This window comes from Mollisia scopiformis (genome assembly GCF_001500285.1).
Source record: "Mollisia scopiformis unplaced genomic scaffold LY89scaffold_14, whole genome shotgun sequence".
In the NCBI taxonomy this organism is placed as follows: Eukaryota; Fungi; Ascomycota; class Leotiomycetes; order Helotiales; family Mollisiaceae; genus Mollisia; species Mollisia scopiformis.
The window spans coordinates 967,197-986,640 of NW_017263594.1; the positions used below are offsets into that span (position 1 = coordinate 967,197).

A 19,444-nucleotide genomic window follows, 5' to 3' on the forward strand; every position below is an offset into this window, starting at 1 on the left:
CGAATGCGAGGATTGGGGAAGGGTGGAAAAATAATGGGATAGTGTAAACGATGGGATTGGAGGGTGGTGAATGAGTTGCAGGGATGAAAAGAGTGTGAAGAAGGGAGGAGAATAATTCCAGGGTCGAATTGGGATGAGAGATACATTGATGAGAGAAAGAACCTAAAAGTGATACACCCAGAAATGAAGAAGACTTAGGTATCAATCCTCATCCACAGTAAATTTTATACAATAAATGCCTACCTACCTAAGCAAATCCCTTCCCGTGATCCATCCAAGCCTCCAAAACACCATGCCCTGCTGCTATGAACATATATCAACAACAACAAACAATCATACCATCATAACCACCCAAACAAAAACTCCTACATTCCAAATGCCTTCCTCTCCTTCCACATTTTACAGCCCCCTCCTTCACCCACTCCCTCCCTCCCTCCCTACCCATTCCCCCCACTCAAAAAGAAATCCAACTCACTCGGCCCACCCCTCGAATGTTCATTCTCCGCCAACTGCTCCAACAAACTCAAAAACGGATCCTTCTCCCCCTCCGTCCCGCCCGTCCCCGTACTCTCTCCCCCAGGCGTCATTCCCTCCCCCGGTCCCCCTCCCCCATTCATCCCATTAGGATTCGGCGTCGTCGAGTACGAGAACCCCATCTGGGGCATGCCAAACATCGGATCATAGCTATCCGCCGGCTGTTGCTGCTGGCCCATCCCGGGAAACTGATGATGATACGACGCCGACGACGGCGGCGAGAACGGGGTATGCGCTAGATCCGGCATGCCTCCGTTTCCATTCACAGGGAACGGCGTCGTGGGGTCCATTAACTGTTGCTGCTGTCCCAGCCCTTGATCTGTCGCCGGAATCCGGTGCGAGAGTTTGAGATCGATGTGTTTTTTTCGAGCAGCTGATGTCGTTGATGGTTTGCGTTTACTCGCGACAGAGTCCCCAGAGGATGCATTACTGCCCCTAGGAGCATAGAGATCATGCCCCATAAACCCCTCCGTCAAACCCTCCATCCTCACGTCGCAAAAACTTACATTCGCACCATCGATGCCGCCGATGCCCAACTCCGCATACCGATCGAAGAAATCCTCGAGATGGAAAACAGGGGAGTAGCGCATCGGGTTCGAAGCGAGGTTCTTGACGAGCTCGGAATGACAACTGTAGATGGTCTGTAAAGTTTCGCGCTGGTGCTGTACCGAGGACCACGCGTACCGGAGCTCGGAGAGCTGCTGCATCTCGCGGGACAGGAATTCGGAGGAGGTGGAGAATACTTCGGTGGGGGAGGAGGGCGAGGTGATGGGTTTGTAGTGTGTGCCGTGGACGTGGACGGTGCCGGCGGTGCAGATGCAGTAGCCGACGAAGGCGGGCCATTCTATTGAGGCGGATTGTTTGCCTGTGAGGAAGATATTGTAAGTAAGTGAGTGAGGAAAAGGAGAGGGATGGAGGGAAGTACCTAGTTCGACTAATTCTGCAATGGCGTTGGCGTGTAGGAAACAGAGATTCGTGGCTTCGATTTGCCATGATTGGTGTTGACCCGTCCCAGCAAGCTCTGCCAAATCGATAGGAAGAAAGGGTCTGTAGATCAGACAATGGATCAGATGATAAATGAGCTTGCTCAAAACAAGAGTCGTGCTATCTGGTTGGCCAAACAGAGCATCAACGGAAGAAAAGACATCCTGTGTCCCAGACGCCCAAATATCGAGATCCTGTCTGATCTTGGAAAGATTCGATAATGAGTGCCAAGGGAAATGACTATCCCCTTTTACACCTCCAGCTGCTAGGTATCGATTTGTGATGCCCAGGATTCGTACAATATCAATGAGCATGCCGCTACTTCCTTGGCTTTTCTTGCCCGTTCCAGAATGGTATTGTAGGTTCGATCCGTTTTGGAAGAACTCTCCTTCAATAGGCAATGCTGCTGGATTCGGTGACCATGATGGGAGGCGTAATAATATCGATTTGTCGGCTATTAATGATGGGCGTTTTGATCCGCATGCTGTAAATCGATCCATGAGATAGCAAGTCCAGAATAACCGTCTTCGCATTTCCCTTTCTACTGGTGTTACCCTAGTGTTGAGGTCGAATTCTCGATGTAATTCGAGAGCTACTGCCATTCCAATTCCACTTGCTGTGAAAAGTTAGCAATTGCACTTCCAAAGAATGGCTTGATCTACCTAGCATCATATAAGCCTTCTTTCCCTTCCCTGCCGCCGTAAATGCAATTCTGAGTAGAAGCAATGCTTGCAAGCATTCAATGGATGGGTCATCGATATCCAATTCTGTCCTCGCCCTCAGAGCATAATCCTCACTCAGCCGTACCGCTGCATGATATCCATTGGGATGCGCCGTATACCTGCAAACATCAGCTAAGATCTCCAACCTATATTCGCTTCAATGTACCTGGCGCTGACGGCATAGATCGCAAACAGAAGATACGTTGGTATTTGATTCAATTGGATTCGTTGTCGCGTACTCGTTTCGTCGAGGATATGATATGGCTTACTATGGCACCGGGTGAAGTATGTATCGAGTAGAACATCAGGCTGGACAGCCGGCGGAGAAGGTTCACTACAAGCATCAGTATTTACTTAGCCTTGCAGAAAAGTAAAATATCTACCTTATAGGAGTGGGAGAATAGACAGCTGTCTCAGAAGCCACTGTTGTTGTGTCGAGTTGAGGTCGTTTTGGTTTCGCATCGCCATTTGAACTTTCTTTGTCTGCAGCCGACTCCCCCTCATTATTCGACGAATGCGACTTCTTCTCATCCTTCAACCTCCTCTCCAACCCATCAACCCTCTTCAACAACGCTTCCAACACATCCGTCTTGGGCCCTCTCTTCTTCGGCACCGCATCTACGCCCAAAAATCAGTCATTGGCGCCCCCCAGCGATCATTACAGCATACCATATATACACGGGCACTGGAAGACCTGACAGGCCTCACAAGTCGGTCGCAACCGATTGCACTTGATCTAGGAAAAATTATCAGAGGCGCGGAAGAACTCCGTGGGCGGGCCAACTGACCTTCCGTTTGCGACAGGATTTGCAATTCATTGATTCTCGCGGTTCGTTGCTCATGCGACGTGCGGGAAGTCGTTCGATGCCAACTTGCGGGAGCCTCGCGGACATGATGTTCGGACTCCAGCAGGCGAGCGCGAGAGGAAAAACCAAACGTCGATGGCGGCGGGAGAGTGAGGGGTGTATCGAGCAAATAGGATCGTCACATCATAAAGACGAATGAGAGCGCCGGGCGCATTCCGTCGGCCAGAATCGCGGATGCTGCTGCTGCTGCTGCTTCTTTGGCTTTGCAATAAGATATTGGACCAGGAGCTGCTGCTGCTGTACTGTACCTGTGCCGATATCGTGAAGATAGAGAGAGAGGCGTGCGGGAGATCAAATGAGAGCTGCAGTCTGGAGCAAAGTGGTGGATTTTTGGGGTCGAAGTGGACGTGATAGACACCAATCGCCGGACCGTCCTGCACCGAACTGGAACTCCTGCCCCAGCTTTTTTTTCTGCTCCACTGATCAGTTGACAGAAATGGCGGTTGAAAATCTGGGTGCCGTTCGGTGGTTCGACATGTATGTACAAAAGTACCTCGGTTCGTAGGGTAAGTTGACTGAAGCGAAGCAGTGTTTCAATGATGCGTAGACCCTTAGGCAATTTTCTGTAGTTGAGATGTACAGTACCGTCGGTAGGTAGATAGATATTAACAACAAGATTCGATCTTGGGAGAAGAAATAGACGGAGGCGGCAAAGTGCCAGAAGAGTCAGAAGAAACGCTGAATTTGTTCGATTCGAGATTGCGGGGAGACAGTAGTGGAGTGGGTTGTGAGTGCTTTGGCATGCAAGGCTAGGATTAGGGAGCATCGATCCAGCGGTTGATCGTCTTCCTCACCAGCTCGTGGGTCCGCAGGACAGTAGGTTAGTCCACTTCAGAGGTAAAGTGATGCTGACACAGCGTAAGATTTGACATACAGTCCGCGGATGATGGAGAGGAGACCAGACCAGACCAGACCAGACGCAAACATCAGATTATGATTGATAAAACCTGAAAAGAAATAATTAATCAATCATGCTCACCACCATGCAAGGTGTGTACCTTGCGGGGGACATGCCTAATCTGAACCGAGTCTCCGAAACCATGGTTGAAGACGGTCTGGAAAGCTGGGAACTGGGATCGCAGAAGCCAGAAAAATACTGTATCAAAACTCAGCAGCAGCAGCAATCCGTTGATGCACGCGACAGGTAAGGATGTTTTGCTGACCGTCCTGACCGCTGAGGAAGGGAAGATTTCAAGACTCACTCACTACTGTAGGCGACCGACCCACTCGTACTGTACCCTATCGTGCCTGCGATCCGAACAACAAGCGCCTGTGACAGGTCCAGGTTCCTGTACATGTACATCGAGTGATGAGGTGTGCGGCGACAGTTAATATAAACCCCTACCGGCGCCGCCGCTGGCCAATTTGCAAGTCACAAGAGAGAGGAGCCGCTGTGGCTTCACCCTGCTCACCTCCACCGCATGGCAAAGGGAGCTGAATCTAGAGGCATCCGAACATGGTTCACCTCGATCGTCGACCGTCCAGGACGCCGTAATCAGCCTGACAGGTCCATGTTTTCGTGAGCAAACCTGTATGTATCTGTACAAAGAGTAGTTCAGTATACCTTGATTGGCGCGCATGTCCGCAAATGCCGGACTCGACGCCGACGCGGTATCACGAACAGGAAGGTTACAATGAGGAGAAAACAGAGATAACCTTTTTCTCACATCTCACCTCTCTTCCCACTTCCCACTTCCATCATCATCCACATGAACTTCCCGATCGAGCGAATAAGCAGCGATCAATTAGGGTTCGAAAACACGTCGTGTAGACCCTGAATTTTAAACCCCAAACACCGTTCCTCCTCGAAGATGATGACGGACGATGTTCGTTCGAGGTTCCTCACTCTGCTCTAGTCTCACCCCTAAACACTCAAAAATAAGCGAGAAGTGAACACCCCTCCCCGCACTCACCCCTAGAATATCCCTCAGAACCTTCCATCACTCTTCTAGAAAAGACACCTCAAACGCGTCGTCCACATTGCCCATCACCAACAGCAAATCGCATCCTCTCTCCCACAACAACGAAGTCGCATTAAACAATCCCTCTCATATAAGTACCAAGTAAATTGCTCCCTTTTCCAACAACGGTACTGTCCACGATGGCGCACAACCTTAAACCTCGGCAATTTCCACTCTTTTTTCATCTATATGTATCTCGCATCTCCCCCCACCGGAACGCCCTGCCCTGCCCTCCTGACATGGGAATCTAAATGCTGAAATTACCCTCGTCTCGTCTCCTCTCTCCTCGCATCTCACCTCGCATCTCCCATGAAACCGAACCCATCCCAGCTAGCGACTTAGCTAGCTGGTCCTTCCCCCGCAATTCGCAACGTGGTGCTGCTGCTGCTTCCTCTCGTCTACCTACCTCTCGGACCCAAACCTCCCGTCCCCAATTCCAGAATAATGACTCTTTTGATAAATAAAAAAATCTCAAACTCCATTTCGGCCGAGTCAAGAGATCGCCACGGCGGGTAGATCGCGTACCGCTCGCTCGCTCGCTCGGAAATCCGCATCTGGTTTTTCTTAGTCTAGTGTGGAAGGAAGACAAGAATGTAATCGCGGTATTTACCAGGAAGAGGTATATCGCCGAAAGAGGGGATTTCCGACGGCCCTTGTGGGGAGATATGCCGATGTGCTAAATTGTGCTGTGCTGTGGTGTACCTTTTCGAAGTAAGCTCAAGGCAGGAGCGCGGAATGGAATGGAATGGAAGGAAGGAATCTGGGGAAGATTTTCCAGAAGGAGCACAGTATGCAGGATTCGGTGAAACTGAAGAGCCGAGCTTGGTGGGTGGTATGCAGGGACTGGACGAGGGGTGAGGTGTTGTCGTGCAGGTACTGTCGTGTATCAGACGATGTGGTGTGGGGAGGATGGAAGCTGGTAGGTAGGTACAACGAGTGTAGTTGCGATTGGGTGTTGATTCGTCTCCGGAGTTGAGGTGGATGGGCACCGAGGTACTTGGTGTTCAGCTGTTTGCTGTGATGTGGCATATGCTTAAGTGAGATTTTGGGCATGCATTTGGTACGGTATTTTCTTTAGAATATTCAAACGTTCGATCCGTACCACTCGGCTTGCAACACTATTGTTCCATGTCATGCTCGGATATTTCTCAAGCTCCAGTAATTGACCGGCATTACGCTCAGTCACCTTTCTTATCTAGTGTTCGATAATTAGTTGGACAATTCCTAGCTAAGGCTACACGCTCTATGGTGAATTCTTAAAATAGTCAGTGAATTTCCGTGCTTTTCCACACCTCATATTTCCAAGTGAGATCCGTGACTATATTCTCGATTCACTGTTTCGGACGACATGCCTTTCTCGCCCGAAGTGGGGCAGCTCTAGCTATAAAATCGGAGCTCGTTAACTATTCTTATTTAATTATATTGAAGAATTAAAGAATATTTAGACTTTGGCCGTGTGTGACGAATGTTGCACAACTTTTGTTGTTGATTTTTTGTTTGTTGTTAATCACTATATTTTTTTTTCCCGAATTGGGGCAGTTTTAGCTATAAAATCGGGGCTCGTCAATTATTTTCCTTTTTTTTTTATTTAACTACGTTAAAGAATTTAAAACCTATTTAGACCTTGGCCGTATCGAATATTGTATAACTTTTGTTATTGTTGACTTTTTGTTTGTTGTCAACTACTATGTTATCCTAGACCAGATTTCGCCCTGAAAGACTATTTGCACTTTCTGTGTTCACAATATAGTGTTCTGGGTGTCTTTATCTGTTATATCACAATTCATGCTCTAAAGAGTGCTAGTAGCAGTTACTTAATAATTATCTACAGTTCTGAAAACCAAAACCACATTATTGCTTTATATACCTTTTTCTTAATAATGTATCAAATCTTTGAGCTGGTTAATTCACCTCTTGAGCCCACCAAAGCATGTTAAAGGAAAATTCTTCTATTCACTTTCTGAAACGAGTTTCACCTCCTATACACTCCTTCTCAACGACTGATGGTCTATGTTTCCTCTCAATAGCACCCTCCGAAAAACGATAAATCGTCGCCCTTCTCGCTCCAATTTCTTTCTTCCATCAACTCCTCTCCAACGCGTTGATAGAAACAGTAGAACTAAGCCCGGTGCTTTATCGCTAGCTTTTGATTTAGAACGAAGACTCCTCTGTGCTTGATTTCCCAACTTAATGATCTCAAACCCGTACAGAATCGTTCTCCCGGCACACCACGAAATATTCGCGTTCTGTCGAAACCGTTTTGTAATGTTAAGATTTCTCTGCTATGTCGAGGGTTTATATAGTGATGAAGAATCTTCGTGTGGAAAGTCGAACCGCCTTAGCACCTCAGGCGAACATCCAGCATTTAGAGAATGGTAAACAATCTCACGTCGAAAAGTCGTCTCATCGCCTTGGCGCCTAAGGCGGACATTCAACGCTTTAGACAAAGGCAAACAATTTGACTCTAGAAAGTCGTATTATGGCATTGGCGCCTTAGGCGAAGATTCAGCGCTTTAGACAAGGGCAAATAATCTTATTATTAATAAACTTTTTATTATTATTAAATCTTTTGCTATCAACAACTTGTAATTACATCTAAGCAACTTTAACACCACAATCTAATACACTTTAGAATTCTATACTTTACTCCACGTCCCTGGCTCCACGTCCCCGGCTCCACACACCCGGCTCCACACACCTGACTCCACACACCAACACCCCAATGTGACTCCATGGAGTCTTTTGAAAGTTATCTAAGGAAGACGGAGGACGGAGGCCGGAGGCCGGATTATATACCCTCCGTCTTCACGCTAATAAAATCCGTCCAATTAGTTTTAAATAAATTCACTATATATCGGGTTTTTTAAAAAAAATTGTTAGTCCGGAGAGTCGTATCATGACATTGGCGCCTTAGGCGAATACTGGCGCTTTGGACAAGGGCAAACAATCTCACGTTGAAATGTCGCCTTAGCGCCTTAGCGCCTAAGGCGAACATTCACTGGGCATATAAACGTCGCAGCATCCCCAAGAACTTTCTCTTCCGTATCTGCACAAGAACGAGTTCCCGTTATTGTTGAGGTGGTGTGAGCCGGGTAGTTGGGACGGCTTCATGTGGTTGGAAGGTTACTTTATGCATGATATGAGGAAGTTGGCAGGTTAATTTATTGATTTGTGTGAGTTGTCGATGTTGTCAATAGTAATGAGGTTGATGGCAAGAAATGTGTTAATAGTATAATTGCCTTGATGCATCTACACAAGAACAAGTTAGTTTTATTGCTGAGCTGGTGTAAGCCGGGTAACTGCGAAGTCTTCATGTGGTTTGCAGGTTACTCAGTGTGTAATCTAAGAATGTTGGTAAGTTATCAACTTGTTCATTTACGCGAATTATCGATGTTGACAACAGCAATAAGACTGACGTTAAGAAATGTGTTTGCAATGGCAATTAACTTGACGCACAGGAAAAAAGTTTGAAGTGAATCTATTCATTGACTTGCTTTAGTCTGGAGCTAGGGCTCTCATTCATTCAAAGCTTGGAATGAACTTTGTTGCTTCCTATTGTCTGTTGCTGGAAGACACTTTCACACTCTGATATTCATTGTCTTCAAAGATGTGGAATAGAACTCGGATTGTAAGATAATATTGTTTAGTATGTGGGACAATATAACCAGGTCAAGTCTCCAGTGTAGAATAAGATCTAAAGGACGAAATAGCGCAAGAATAGTATGGATCATTTTCCATTTCAAAGGACTTACTTTTCCTACTTATATTGTCTCACAACATCTAGAACATGTTAATGAGATTCATTCAAATTGACAACCAGAGGTTCTGGTAATCTCTAGACTGTTTCTCTCGTGGTCCAACTTTCCCCCAAGCATATAAATGTAGAATACTCTACCAGGATTCTTTACTCACCCGGAGTCACCATGACACCGAAGGAAAACAACGCAACAGAAATCGCGGCTCCTAGCAAAAAGCCGCTATCTCCATCCCAAGAGCTAGCCACATTCTCACACTACCAAGCATACCACTTTTCACTTGACCCATTCGAGCTCTCTCTTGCTCGGCTCAAAATTACCGGACGCACCAGAAGGGAAAGGAGCAGCATCAGAACTGAGATGCAGAGGGACTGGAATGCCATGTACTATACTGCCAAGATCACTCTAGAAAGGAACCTCGGATATCCGGAGTGTGACGGAAAAGAAGAGATGGAATTTGAGGATCATCCTACAGATATAAATAGAAATCAAAAGTGGAACGAATTTTTAAAGTCGAATACCGATCGAAAGGTCAAACGGGCAGAGGAATTAGAGAAAATTTCGGTGGAAGACCTACGAATTGGATTTGAGCATCTCGAAGATCTCTATCTGCAAGCAGATGCAGGTTCCAAATGCAAAGGGTTAAGTGGGCTGAGGGAACACATCGTTACGATCAGAGGGAAAGCTCAAGCAGGGGACTCAACGAACTTCAAACGCCGGGAGAGAATCGTCATCTTCCTCAGAAAGCTTCGTGTACGTACCTAGACAACGGTATACGCTCTACACCCTAACGCTTTCCAAATTCTATCAGACGTGTAGTGAAGTCGATGTAGCTGATCGAGATGCAAGGCACACAGAGGTGTGGACACGCATGCACAGATGGGCTCTCGACAGATGGACTTACAATCTTACATATGAGGACTGCCGTTATGTACCTAGTGAGAAAACTCCCAACGAGAAGCATACTTACTCGAAATATGTGGTGGAGAAGTTGGAAGAGGTGGACGGTTTGGAACCATGGCGGATACATGAGAAGATACAGGTGAAACTTGATGAGGTTCGTGATAAGTTGTATGAGGCGCAGGATTTATACTTGAACGAGAATTTGGAGGTCCGTTGCGGCGTGTATTTGAGAAGTTTACGGGAGAATGTGGAGGAGTATAGAAAGAGAACCAACTGATGAGCCCTGACGATGATCTTAGAGCAATGTTAGATCTTCAAGAAGCCGGTCGTTGTATCTCTGAGCAACTAATGGAGCTCGAATCCAAAATTTCCTGTCGGCAGTAGCTGATTTTCGTCTATAGCGACACTTCGCGAAGCTTCGATGCCACTTTTCTGAGTCCAGGAACTTGTGTAGAACAAGTAAGATCGACTGTGCAGTTGAGAACCATTCGCCGTTACAGAGCTTATCCATATATGTTGCACAGGCTTCATACAGGGCTCGGATCACTCGGAATCCGAATTTCCAGATGTTGCTTTCACTTGATGTACACAATGTTGGTGATGTATCATCCGGATAGTACTGGTCTCCAACCATGTCCTTGTAAATATGCAAGTCGTCGCTAAGCCAAGACAACGCCGCAAAGCTTCTCGCAACAAAGAGCCAATATTATCAAGGAATGACTGCAACCTCGGCTTTGTAGAAAGAGGAAGCAAGATACATCAGCTTAGCAATCAATTCCGTGAATCTTGGGGAAAGCGGCCGCATCTCCGCTGCCGCTATGGCAAATTATGGGGCTTTCTGCGGTGAAGGTGGCGCATATATCCCAAGTGGGAATTCTTGACGCTGTAGATTCCCTGCAACGGATTTTAAAGAAAGGGGGAGTCCACTGTACTATGAGCATCAGCCGAGAAAGAGTTGTAGAAAAAAGCCCCTAGGTGCCAGTGTAAGAAAGAAGTTTGGACCAACAACTCCCGCATTTTGGCTTGACCTTGGCCCTGGTACCAATGACTGTTGTTAATTTCAGTGAGACTTTATTTGATTCCTCCGAAATTGTTCCCGAAAAAGTTGAGCAAACAGCTGGCCTTTCTCCTAATTCCACCTCGGTCTCGCTTAATGCAAGGAGGCCGGCCTTCTGCGCCCAGAAGGCACAAACGTCTGACACCTCCACTATACCCGGCTCCCGCATCTATCCCCTTATATAAACGCAAGCTTGTCATGTCCTTCAGCTATTCCGTAGGCCAAGCTGGAAGACATTTGAAGTAATACATTTCTACATTGGAACTTGACGAAGATTTGGAATTACCCCGCACCGAAACATCATTCGATTCTTGTCAAACAGCAACTATGTCTTCATTCGAAGAACAGTTCGAGAAAGCATGCAGAGATCGAGAGATCCCAGGTGTCATTCTTCTTGCATGTGATGCTAAAGGTATTCATTCTCTCATCACCTTTCACTAGAGTTTCCCTAACAAGAAGAGCAGGCAAATTCCAGTATCAAAAGGCGTTCGGTCCAGCAACTCCCACCAGGCCAATGGATCTCAACGCAACCATGATTTTAGCATCTTGCACGAAGTTGATGACCACTATCTCAGCGATGCAATGTGTGGAGCGAGGACTTATCGCTCTCGACGAGGAAGTGGGAAATGTTCTTCACGAGCTCAAGGACCCTCAGATCCTGACCGGGTTCGCAAATGGTGATAGTGGGGGCCCTATTTACAAGGCCTCTGCTACTCAGATCACCCTCCGGTACCTCATGCTTCACTCTATTTCATTGCTCAATCGTCGTCTAACAGGACTTTAGACATCTCCTCACGCACACCTCAGGACTTGGTCACGACATGATGAACCCCATCTATGCAACCTGGCGAAAAGCCCGCGGTGACCCTCCCTACGAGAGTGAAATGACACAGTCCCTCATCCACAATATAAACATCCCACTCATGTACGAACCAGGAACCTCCTGGTCCTACGGCGTGTCTCTCGACTGGGCCGGAGTCCTCGTCGCGCGTCTAAACAACTGCTCTCTCGAGGAATTCATGGAGAAGAACCTCTGGACTCCGCTGGGAATCAAGAACTTGACGTTCCACCAAGAGCTAAAGTCTGATGTGAGGAAGAACTTGGTCAAAATGACAAGCAAGAATGGGCATGAGTTAGCGAGATTTTCGATGCCAAGAAAGGAGGCTGGGAAGGTTGAATGGACGGACGAGGTCATATACGAAGTTCCGACCAAAGAGGAATGTGGAGGTGGAGGGGCATGCGGGAGTCCGGTCGAGTACATGAAAATCATGCAATCCATTCTTTTGGATGATGGTAAAATCCTCAAGTCTTCCACTATTGACGAGATGTTCACACCACAACTCAAGGGTGGGAGTTTGAAGTTTTGGAACGATTTCCAAGGGTTTCTCTTACTCGAGGGTGCATTCTCGCGCGAGAAACCGGGGACAAAGATGCAGTGGGGTATTGGAGGTTCTTTGACAGATCAAGATGTTGAGACGGGAAAGAAGAAGGGAACTTTGAGTTGGAGTGGGCTTCCGAATTTGTTGTGGACAATTGACAGAACAACGGGATTGAACTGCATGTACGCTAGTAATGTGATTCCGTTTGGGGATTACAAGAGCGGGGAGATGCAGCGTATGTTTGAGAAGGAGATGTATTCGAGGTATGACAAGGTTGTGAAAGGAGACAAGGTGTGAGTCCGAGAAAAACCTAATAGATTGGTCCATAGCTCAAACGCAAGAAGAATGATGGTCTCCGCCCCGTTTCATCAGACATTAGATTCTTTCTCTCTTCCCATCGTGACAGTCTCGTACTCCTGACTGGTTGTGCTTTCCGCATATGCTCTAGGTCGAACACCATGAACCTGTGCAGGCCTAGTTCTGTGCAATTCCATCTCGAAAGGCGATGATCCTGTCTGCTTCTTCGCTGGAAAGGCAGTGTGTAACGCCCAATGAATCGTTCCTGATACGAAGAAACCAAAGAAGTAGCTGAGATCATAGACATGGTCCCATCCATTGCCATCGCTTACCTGTCGGATGCGACGAATGAAGCCAGCTGAGGGTATATTAGTAGGTTTCAAGAGCGATTTGAGAATTTACTTACGTAGAAGAGGCCAAATCCCCATGATCCAAGCAACAATGGCTCTCCAATTGAATCCAGAAGTATACCAATATGCAGACGTCTTGTTTCCTCTATACATGTCACCCGTGTGCAGCTGCCTTCCTCTCACCAGGAAATAGTCGAAAATAAGAATTCCAGTCATTCCCGAAAGGAAGATAGACCAACCAGAAAGCACATTGATGAATGTCGTTACAGTGTTGACGAAGTTCCAAGGACAGATGGCCACAGCTATGACAGTGAGGATATAGCATCCTCTTCTGATATTGATCCATCGTGGACAGAGAGCCGCCATGTCCATACCTGTCGACATTGCATTGAGTACAATGCACAACGCCATTTGAGATGCTAGGAAGCAAAGTCCAGCGAAGAAGGTGCCAGCACGTGCTGCTGGTGTCATTGAGACTAACTGAATTTGGAGAAGTAGTTCGAAGGGGTTCCAGAAGTATTCTCCATATATAGTCGCGGAAGCTGAGGTGATGATGACACCACAGAGAGCAGTGACTATAATAGTAAGGGGACAAGTGACACCTTGACCGAAAATGGAGGCATTCTGTGTCTTAGCATAACGTGTCCAGTCTATCGTCAAGGTCAGCTCGGCCGTACTTATTGTCGCGGGAGGTCAAGCTATACCTGATTGACCAACAATGCCCCCACTCCAAAGTCCAAGTATAGCTTGGATGCCATACACCACATTCCAGCTCAATGTGCTACCTGATTCAGTTGCAGGCGAATGAAATAGCTCCCCTGCACCGTGTGCAGTTCTCACAGACCAGATGAGCATGCCAAAGATATTGCATACGATCATGACAAACGCAATCTATAATAATTAGAATTTCGAAGCACTTCTTGAGCCTCCAAAAGGTACCTTCAAAGGAAGCTGAAGCTTCTCAGGTGGAATCATAAGCATTGGAGCAAAGATCGCCAAGAAGATGAAGAAGCTGACAAGACTGCAAGTATCCACATTCGCAGAAAGTGGTAGGGTATTCTTCATGGATGCATACTTGGGTCCAATGACAGCTCCGAGGATGATCTTGACGGCTTGGCCTCCCCAATAGGTCTGCACGCCCATCCAGATACATGCAGTCACAATTCTATTCAAAACTGGCCAGAAACCACCAATCATACCCCAGGATCTATATCTGGTGAGTATAATGCAGAAGGTGAAAAGCATGTCACTCACGCTCTGGACATGACAGTAAACCCCAGATGGTCATGAGAGCCCATCCATCCAGCAACAACAGCAATCATTGAGATAATCAGTGAAGATCCCACAATGACTCCCATAGCTTGTGGTACACTCAAGCCAAGTGCGAGCATCGTCGAGCCTGCTGTCCATGCTGAGTTGTTGGCACCTTCTCATCGTCAGTTGCTTGATATCCACGACGCCGAAGCATCCAAAAGACATACCAGTAATGATCCAATATCCTGCGAAACCCTGCCACGTCCAGGTCCTCCGATCTTGTGGAATAGGGATCAAGTCTCGATTGCACCACTGTTCGTGTTTAATTCCTGCTCATACACAATCATCATGCTGAAGAGAAACAAACATAAGTATTCTCATAATTCGCATCATCATCAACCGGACACTCCAACTTCGCAGCCCAATACGCGACCCTCTCTTTCGTCTTCTGAGACACCATTTTTCGGTGCAAAGATGACTCAGACGTCAAAATCTGTTCGTGAGGGGTAAAATCTTACGTGAAGAGCAGAAATCAACGTGCGAGATGCCCTTTATGAGCAGGGAGATACAGGATCAGATAAAGTCCTGCCTTGATAGGCAAGTAGGACAGAGAAGTACGGGATTAAACCAATACAAGGTCCAGATGGGGCCCCTAACAGTTGCAGAGTGGGGTTAAAGCGGGGCGATCGGCTGTGTCACTGTTCAGCTGGCTCAAGTAATACTGTAGTGTCCCCCTGACCTTTGGGGGTGTCACTGACTGACCTGCGAGCCTGCCACAACGCTTAAAATTAGCGAAGGATAAGCTGCTACTACTACTAAGTATCACATTCTAATAAATACCCGCAAGCCGTTTAGCGTTGTGGCAGGTCACTATCAGGACCACTCCCGCAGGGAGTGGTTTGTGCTTCACAAAGCCAACAGACCACGACCAAAGGTCAGGGGGACACTATTACTTGACGACAGAAGAGCCTCATATGGAAGTGTTCCAAGCTTGAAGATACCTTAGAACGCTTTGAAAGCTTCGACAACGAGGTGGTTGGGCGATCGATCCAAAAGTGGGATGAAAAGATGTTGGAATTTGGGTGGCAAAACGTGAAAACTTGGGAAGCGACACCCCAACGATCGCCCAAGTCGGGGGCTGTCACGCTAAGGAATTAAACTAGTACGAGACCACGACGGAGTGCGGCCGATCAAAGAGGAGGAGGAGGAGGAGATATCAGCGGATTACTATCCAAAGGGAATGTGATATGATTCAGAGGTTGCAAAGGGCTTAATTCTGAGTCTCCGACGAAGTCGAAGACTCAGAGGTAGGCTCCGAAGGAGATGACTAATCTTCTCGTGACCAAAGGTCACGAGCTCCGATGACAAGAACGCTAGTGGAGGGGATATCAAGTTTGGATCAACGTTGCTGAACTTTACCAAAACCCTTGAGAGTACAAAACAAAAAGAAAGAACTCGATATCAGAAACATGAAAATGGGTTCTATCGAGCAAGAAACACCGCAAGTCAGTATCCCCGTCGTCGACTTCTCCGCTTGGACTCCAGACGCAACACTAGAAGCTCGTCTTGCAGTTGCGAAGGAGCTCGCGGATGCCTGTCACAACGTCGGTTTCGTATCTATCATCAATCATGGTGTCCCACTGGAACTTCTCGAGGAGGCGTTTGCTTGGTCCAAGAAGTTATTTGATCTGAAGACGGAAGAGAAGATGCTGGCTCCTCATCCTGATGGACCAACTGTACATAGAGGATACTCATGGCCTGGCTTGGAGAAAGTTAGTCAAGTCATTAGTTCCGATGTCGAAGTTGGAGAGCAATTGCGAGCCGTCACAGATTGCAAGGTAAAGCCTCTATTCTTATTTCATGTATCAAGCACTAAAAGCAACAATAGGAAAGCTACGAGATTGGCTCCGAAGACAACCCAGAACAACCCAACGTCTGGCTCCCACCCTCTACCCTTCCCGGCTTCCGCGAATTCATGACCCACTTCTACTGGACCTGCAATACAGCTTCTCTCTCCATCCTCGAGGCTCTCGGTCTCGGAATGGGACTTTCCGACCCATCGTTCTTGGTTAAGTTCCACTCGGGACATAACAATCAACTTCGTCTACTTCACTACCCTCCTATCCCAGCAGCTATGTTGGAAACCGAGCAAGCTGCCAGAATGCCGGCGCATAGTGATTGGGGATCTATCACCATGTTGTTCCAGGACGATTGCGGAGGCTTGGAGGTCGAGAATCAGAAGAAGGAGGGAGAGTTTATGAAAGTTACTCCGAGGAGTGGAGCATGTGTTATGAATGTGGGAGACCTGTTGATGAGATGGAGTAACGGTATTTCCGCCCCTTCTTGTCTACTTTCTATTGTTTCCCAATTGGAAGATACGAGATGCTAACAATGAGAAGACTATCTCAAGTCAACACTTCACAGAGTTACACTTCCACCAGCCAGAGATCGGTTCACGGGCGAGGAGCGAATGACTCGAGCCCGTTATTCGATACCCTATTTCGTGAGCCCAGATATCGATGCCGTCATCGAATGCATGAAGGAGTGTGCGGGACAGGGTAACCCTGTGAAATATGAATCGGTTATCCAGGGAGAGTACAGACTCATGAGAGCCAAGCTGCAGTACAGAGAGACGGGACCGACAGCTGCTGCTGCTCCTGCCACTGGATGAACATGGCATGGGACCAAAGTATGTAAATAATAATATCAAGCATTGGATTTGCATCTATCACACATCCATGTGATCCTTGCGGTGAAAGTCATGTCCGGCCAGCTAATCGTATTCCCTCCGCCGCGCCATGAAAGAAAGATTCTGTTCTTAAGAGCGACGGTCGAATTAATCCAATCGTACTCCAGTCCGCAGCTTTCGCCATGTTTCGCAATATATCTCTATACTTCTCTAGCATGCCATACGACTTGGTGCCTTGCTCTTGTGTTGATGCACAGAAGAAAAGATATATGAGATGGTTCCCGGCCACTATCAAATTTGTGCGGCTGTCTGCTCTGAGGTCAGCATTGAATGGTACTATGGTGAAAGGGGAACCGCGTACGACGAGGCCAGAATGTATGTAAGTCCATGGTAGACAATTTCTCCATGAATGTCATCAAAGCTTCTCCTTCTGCCAAAGCTCCTGAGTAGTGGTGACGTAACCTCGAAGTGGGGTTCGTCTTCGACTCTGATGTTGCTGGTGCCATCAATGCACGATAGATGAGAAACTTAATTGTAAAAATGCCTAGATGGAGATGTGCTGTTCAAGTTAAAGTCAATATTGATTCTCGAAGCGTGAGGAACGACTTACCATTCATGTTCGGAGAATGACTTGTGCCAGGATGGTCTATTGTTAGTGATCGCGGGATCAACAACAAAGATTGATCAACCGCAACCTTGTATTTCCAGATCATTGCTTCTCTTGCAGGGATATCTAGTTTCTGGATAGCTTGTTTGTATCCTGAGAGTGTACTACAGTCAGTGTCAGCATGTGCATAGACCACCAAACTTCGCACGCAACTCACAAAGCATTTCCAACAACGCCACTCAACGTCTTAGTTGCTCTAATAAGCTCTAAAAATCTAAATCCACTATCAGGATCAAACCAGCGATCTTGATCTGCGAGTAGCTTCTCTCCCAAAAGACCCGAGACATCTTCATCGGACGCAAGATCGTCCATATCCAGCTCAGACGTATCATACGTCCCTTCAACAATATGTGGCGTCTGACCATGGCAGATGGATGTCCACAAATCAGTCACATACGTTGCCCACCACAACTTTTTCCGAAGTTTCTTCTCCCAGAGCGGGATTTTCCAGTTCGTAGGATCTTGATGTAGTCCTAAGCTCTGAGCACAAGCAGTTGCTTGGCAAGCAAGAGTCCATATCCTAGGACTCTCCGTCGTCCCACTAGCATCTGCCTGCTCGTGAAGAATCAAAAGACACGTTTGCAGCGTAGCCAATTTAGGTGAGTCTAATTCGCGGTTTAGTGCTGCATGAGCATGCTCGAACAGTTCTGGCTGAGAGACAGGTGGATGATGCTTCAGAGCAGAATCTTGACTCCACATGGCACAACCAAGGCCGTATATAACACCTCGTAGAGACGCGGGGATGCTGAGCTTGTCCCTTGCGTACTCACTCAAGATATGTACTTTGGAGAGAACTGGGAATATAGGATGCACGAAACGGAAGTAAAGTCGTAGCAAAGCATCCCCGTAACCTCTGACATGTGCTTCGATCGCATCCGAAGCAAGTCTGTTTGCCCTCTGGTCTCGTTCTGAGAAAGTATCGTTGACAATAGAGAAGTGAGCGGGCGGTTTGCCTTGCTCTGGATCTCCTTCAAACACCATCCTAATGTTGAAGTCTACGAATCTGGTCTCATTTATGACGTTGTATCTGATAGAGGCGAAGAGATTGGTATCTTGTTCTCCGGAAATGCCCACAAAGTGTGCTGTAATGTTTTTTCCTCGCTCGAGGGAATTCTTCAGTCGAATCTCTTCCCATTCATGGTTCGAGTGAGGAACCGGATCCTGGCCTGGAGGTCGAGCAGGTGTAACGGCATAAAAGGGTGAAGGTACCTCAACCGCCGAAGTAAGCTGCTGTAATGATAGATACTGTCGGCTGTATGGTCTTGTAGCGCTACTCGGTTCTGCCGAAGCGAATGGCGAGCTTACAAATAGTTCATCCGAGCCTCGTCTAGGTGGTACCAACGGAACAGGAAATCTAGATGCTTGAGGTACAGATGCTAACTGCTCAGATGGACTTGCATTATCATTGGGTGCGGCCTCATCTTGATCTGGAGAAACTGCATCTTCACGCCGTCTTGGACGTGGTTTCGATGTAAAAGTGCATGGTAAGGCTCTTAACTCGCAGAAACGGCCTGGTCTTCATGTCAGCGAGAGACATGATGGGAACGAGGAGGGAAGCAAACATGGAGGCTTGACGGCTATCACGCAAGCAGATTCTGTGGAAACATCAGTATAGGTTTCATTAAATTATACAATAGAATAGGACCCGAGCTCTTCCGGGAGAGTAAACCGAGAAGTGAACTCATTGAATGTCCTTGGAACAAAGGCAGGAATTGACGTACTTCTCAACCTGCAAGCATCACAGGGACGGTCCTTCCGGCTTCGGGATTCCCTCGCATTCCCGAATCTGGTATCTATTTTGATCTTACGGCGTGGTTTGTCGCTAGACATCGCTAGACATTTCGCAGCCACCGGAAGACTATGACGGTGAGAAACAATGCAGGATCACACGATGCCCGTTGAGTTGGCCGATCAAGATCCGGTGAAGGTGGGGTACCAAACCAACGTTGTCTAATGGGAAGTGCCCGCATTTGGTAAGCGCCTCGGCGTATTTTACGACTATTGTCACAGATGAGACTGCTGAGAC

General features: G+C 47.3%; 7 protein-coding genes across 7 annotated transcripts; 3 read left to right on the top strand and 4 right to left on the bottom strand.

The window, feature by feature from the left end:
• Window positions 1–437: 437 nt before the first annotated feature.
• Window positions 438–3,144, bottom strand: LY89DRAFT_648016 (uncharacterized protein; the record flags this gene model as incomplete). The annotated part of the gene is made up of 7 exons (XM_018211987.1): window positions 3,008–3,144; window positions 2,910–2,976; window positions 2,624–2,858; window positions 2,407–2,574; window positions 2,181–2,359; window positions 1,460–2,134; window positions 438–1,399 (listed from the first exon to the last, which is right to left on the bottom strand). The coding sequence occupies exons 1-7, from the start codon at window positions 3,131–3,133 to the stop codon at window positions 438–440; spliced, it is 2,412 nt and encodes an 803-aa protein (XP_018070300.1). The 5' UTR covers window positions 3,134–3,144.
• LY89DRAFT_99574 (uncharacterized protein) lies at window positions 3,126–4,131 on the bottom strand. The gene is made up of 2 exons (XM_018223567.1): window positions 4,121–4,131; window positions 3,126–4,053 (listed from the first exon to the last, which is right to left on the bottom strand). Exon 2 carries the CDS (start codon window positions 3,870–3,872, stop codon window positions 3,225–3,227), a length of 648 nt encoding a protein of 215 aa, XP_018070301.1. The 5' UTR covers window positions 3,873–4,053; window positions 4,121–4,131; the 3' UTR covers window positions 3,126–3,224.
• Window positions 4,132–8,990: 4,859 nt separating this feature from the next.
• Window positions 8,991–10,606, top strand: LY89DRAFT_719620 (uncharacterized protein; the record flags this gene model as incomplete). Its single annotated transcript, XM_018218509.1, has 3 exons — window positions 8,991–9,575; window positions 9,634–9,933; window positions 10,466–10,606. The coding sequence occupies 3 exons, from the start codon at window positions 8,991–8,993 to the stop codon at window positions 10,604–10,606; spliced, it is 1,026 nt and encodes a 341-aa protein (XP_018070302.1).
• A 154-nt stretch (window positions 10,607–10,760) lies between these two features.
• LY89DRAFT_618656 (beta-lactamase/transpeptidase-like protein) lies at window positions 10,761–12,443 on the top strand (the record flags this gene model as incomplete). Its single annotated transcript, XM_018210846.1, has 3 exons — window positions 10,761–11,194; window positions 11,247–11,511; window positions 11,567–12,443. Coding segments are annotated over exons 1-3 (1,227 nt in total), but the record flags the coding sequence as incomplete, so codon positions are not given.
• An 86-nt stretch (window positions 12,444–12,529) lies between these two features.
• LY89DRAFT_586971 (putative allantoin permease) lies at window positions 12,530–14,362 on the bottom strand (the record flags this gene model as incomplete). The annotated part of the gene is made up of 6 exons (XM_018209396.1): window positions 12,530–12,816; window positions 12,865–13,458; window positions 13,513–13,643; window positions 13,884–14,065; window positions 14,161–14,237; window positions 14,290–14,362. Coding segments are annotated over 6 exons (1,344 nt in total), but the record flags the coding sequence as incomplete, so codon positions are not given.
• A 1,175-nt stretch (window positions 14,363–15,537) lies between these two features.
• On the top strand, window positions 15,538–16,733 carry LY89DRAFT_587155 (putative UPF0676 protein; the record flags this gene model as incomplete). Its single annotated transcript, XM_018209411.1, has 3 exons — window positions 15,538–15,900; window positions 15,963–16,389; window positions 16,459–16,733. 3 exons carry the CDS (start codon window positions 15,538–15,540, stop codon window positions 16,731–16,733), a joined length of 1,065 nt encoding a protein of 354 aa, XP_018070305.1.
• An 88-nt stretch (window positions 16,734–16,821) lies between these two features.
• LY89DRAFT_735093 (uncharacterized protein) lies at window positions 16,822–19,248 on the bottom strand (the record flags this gene model as incomplete). Its single annotated transcript, XM_018219974.1, has 6 exons — window positions 16,822–17,060; window positions 17,113–17,310; window positions 17,362–17,522; window positions 17,576–18,929; window positions 18,981–19,013; window positions 19,140–19,248. 6 exons carry the CDS (start codon window positions 19,246–19,248, stop codon window positions 16,822–16,824), a joined length of 2,094 nt encoding a protein of 697 aa, XP_018070306.1.
• Between the last annotated feature and the right edge of the window lie 196 nt (window positions 19,249–19,444).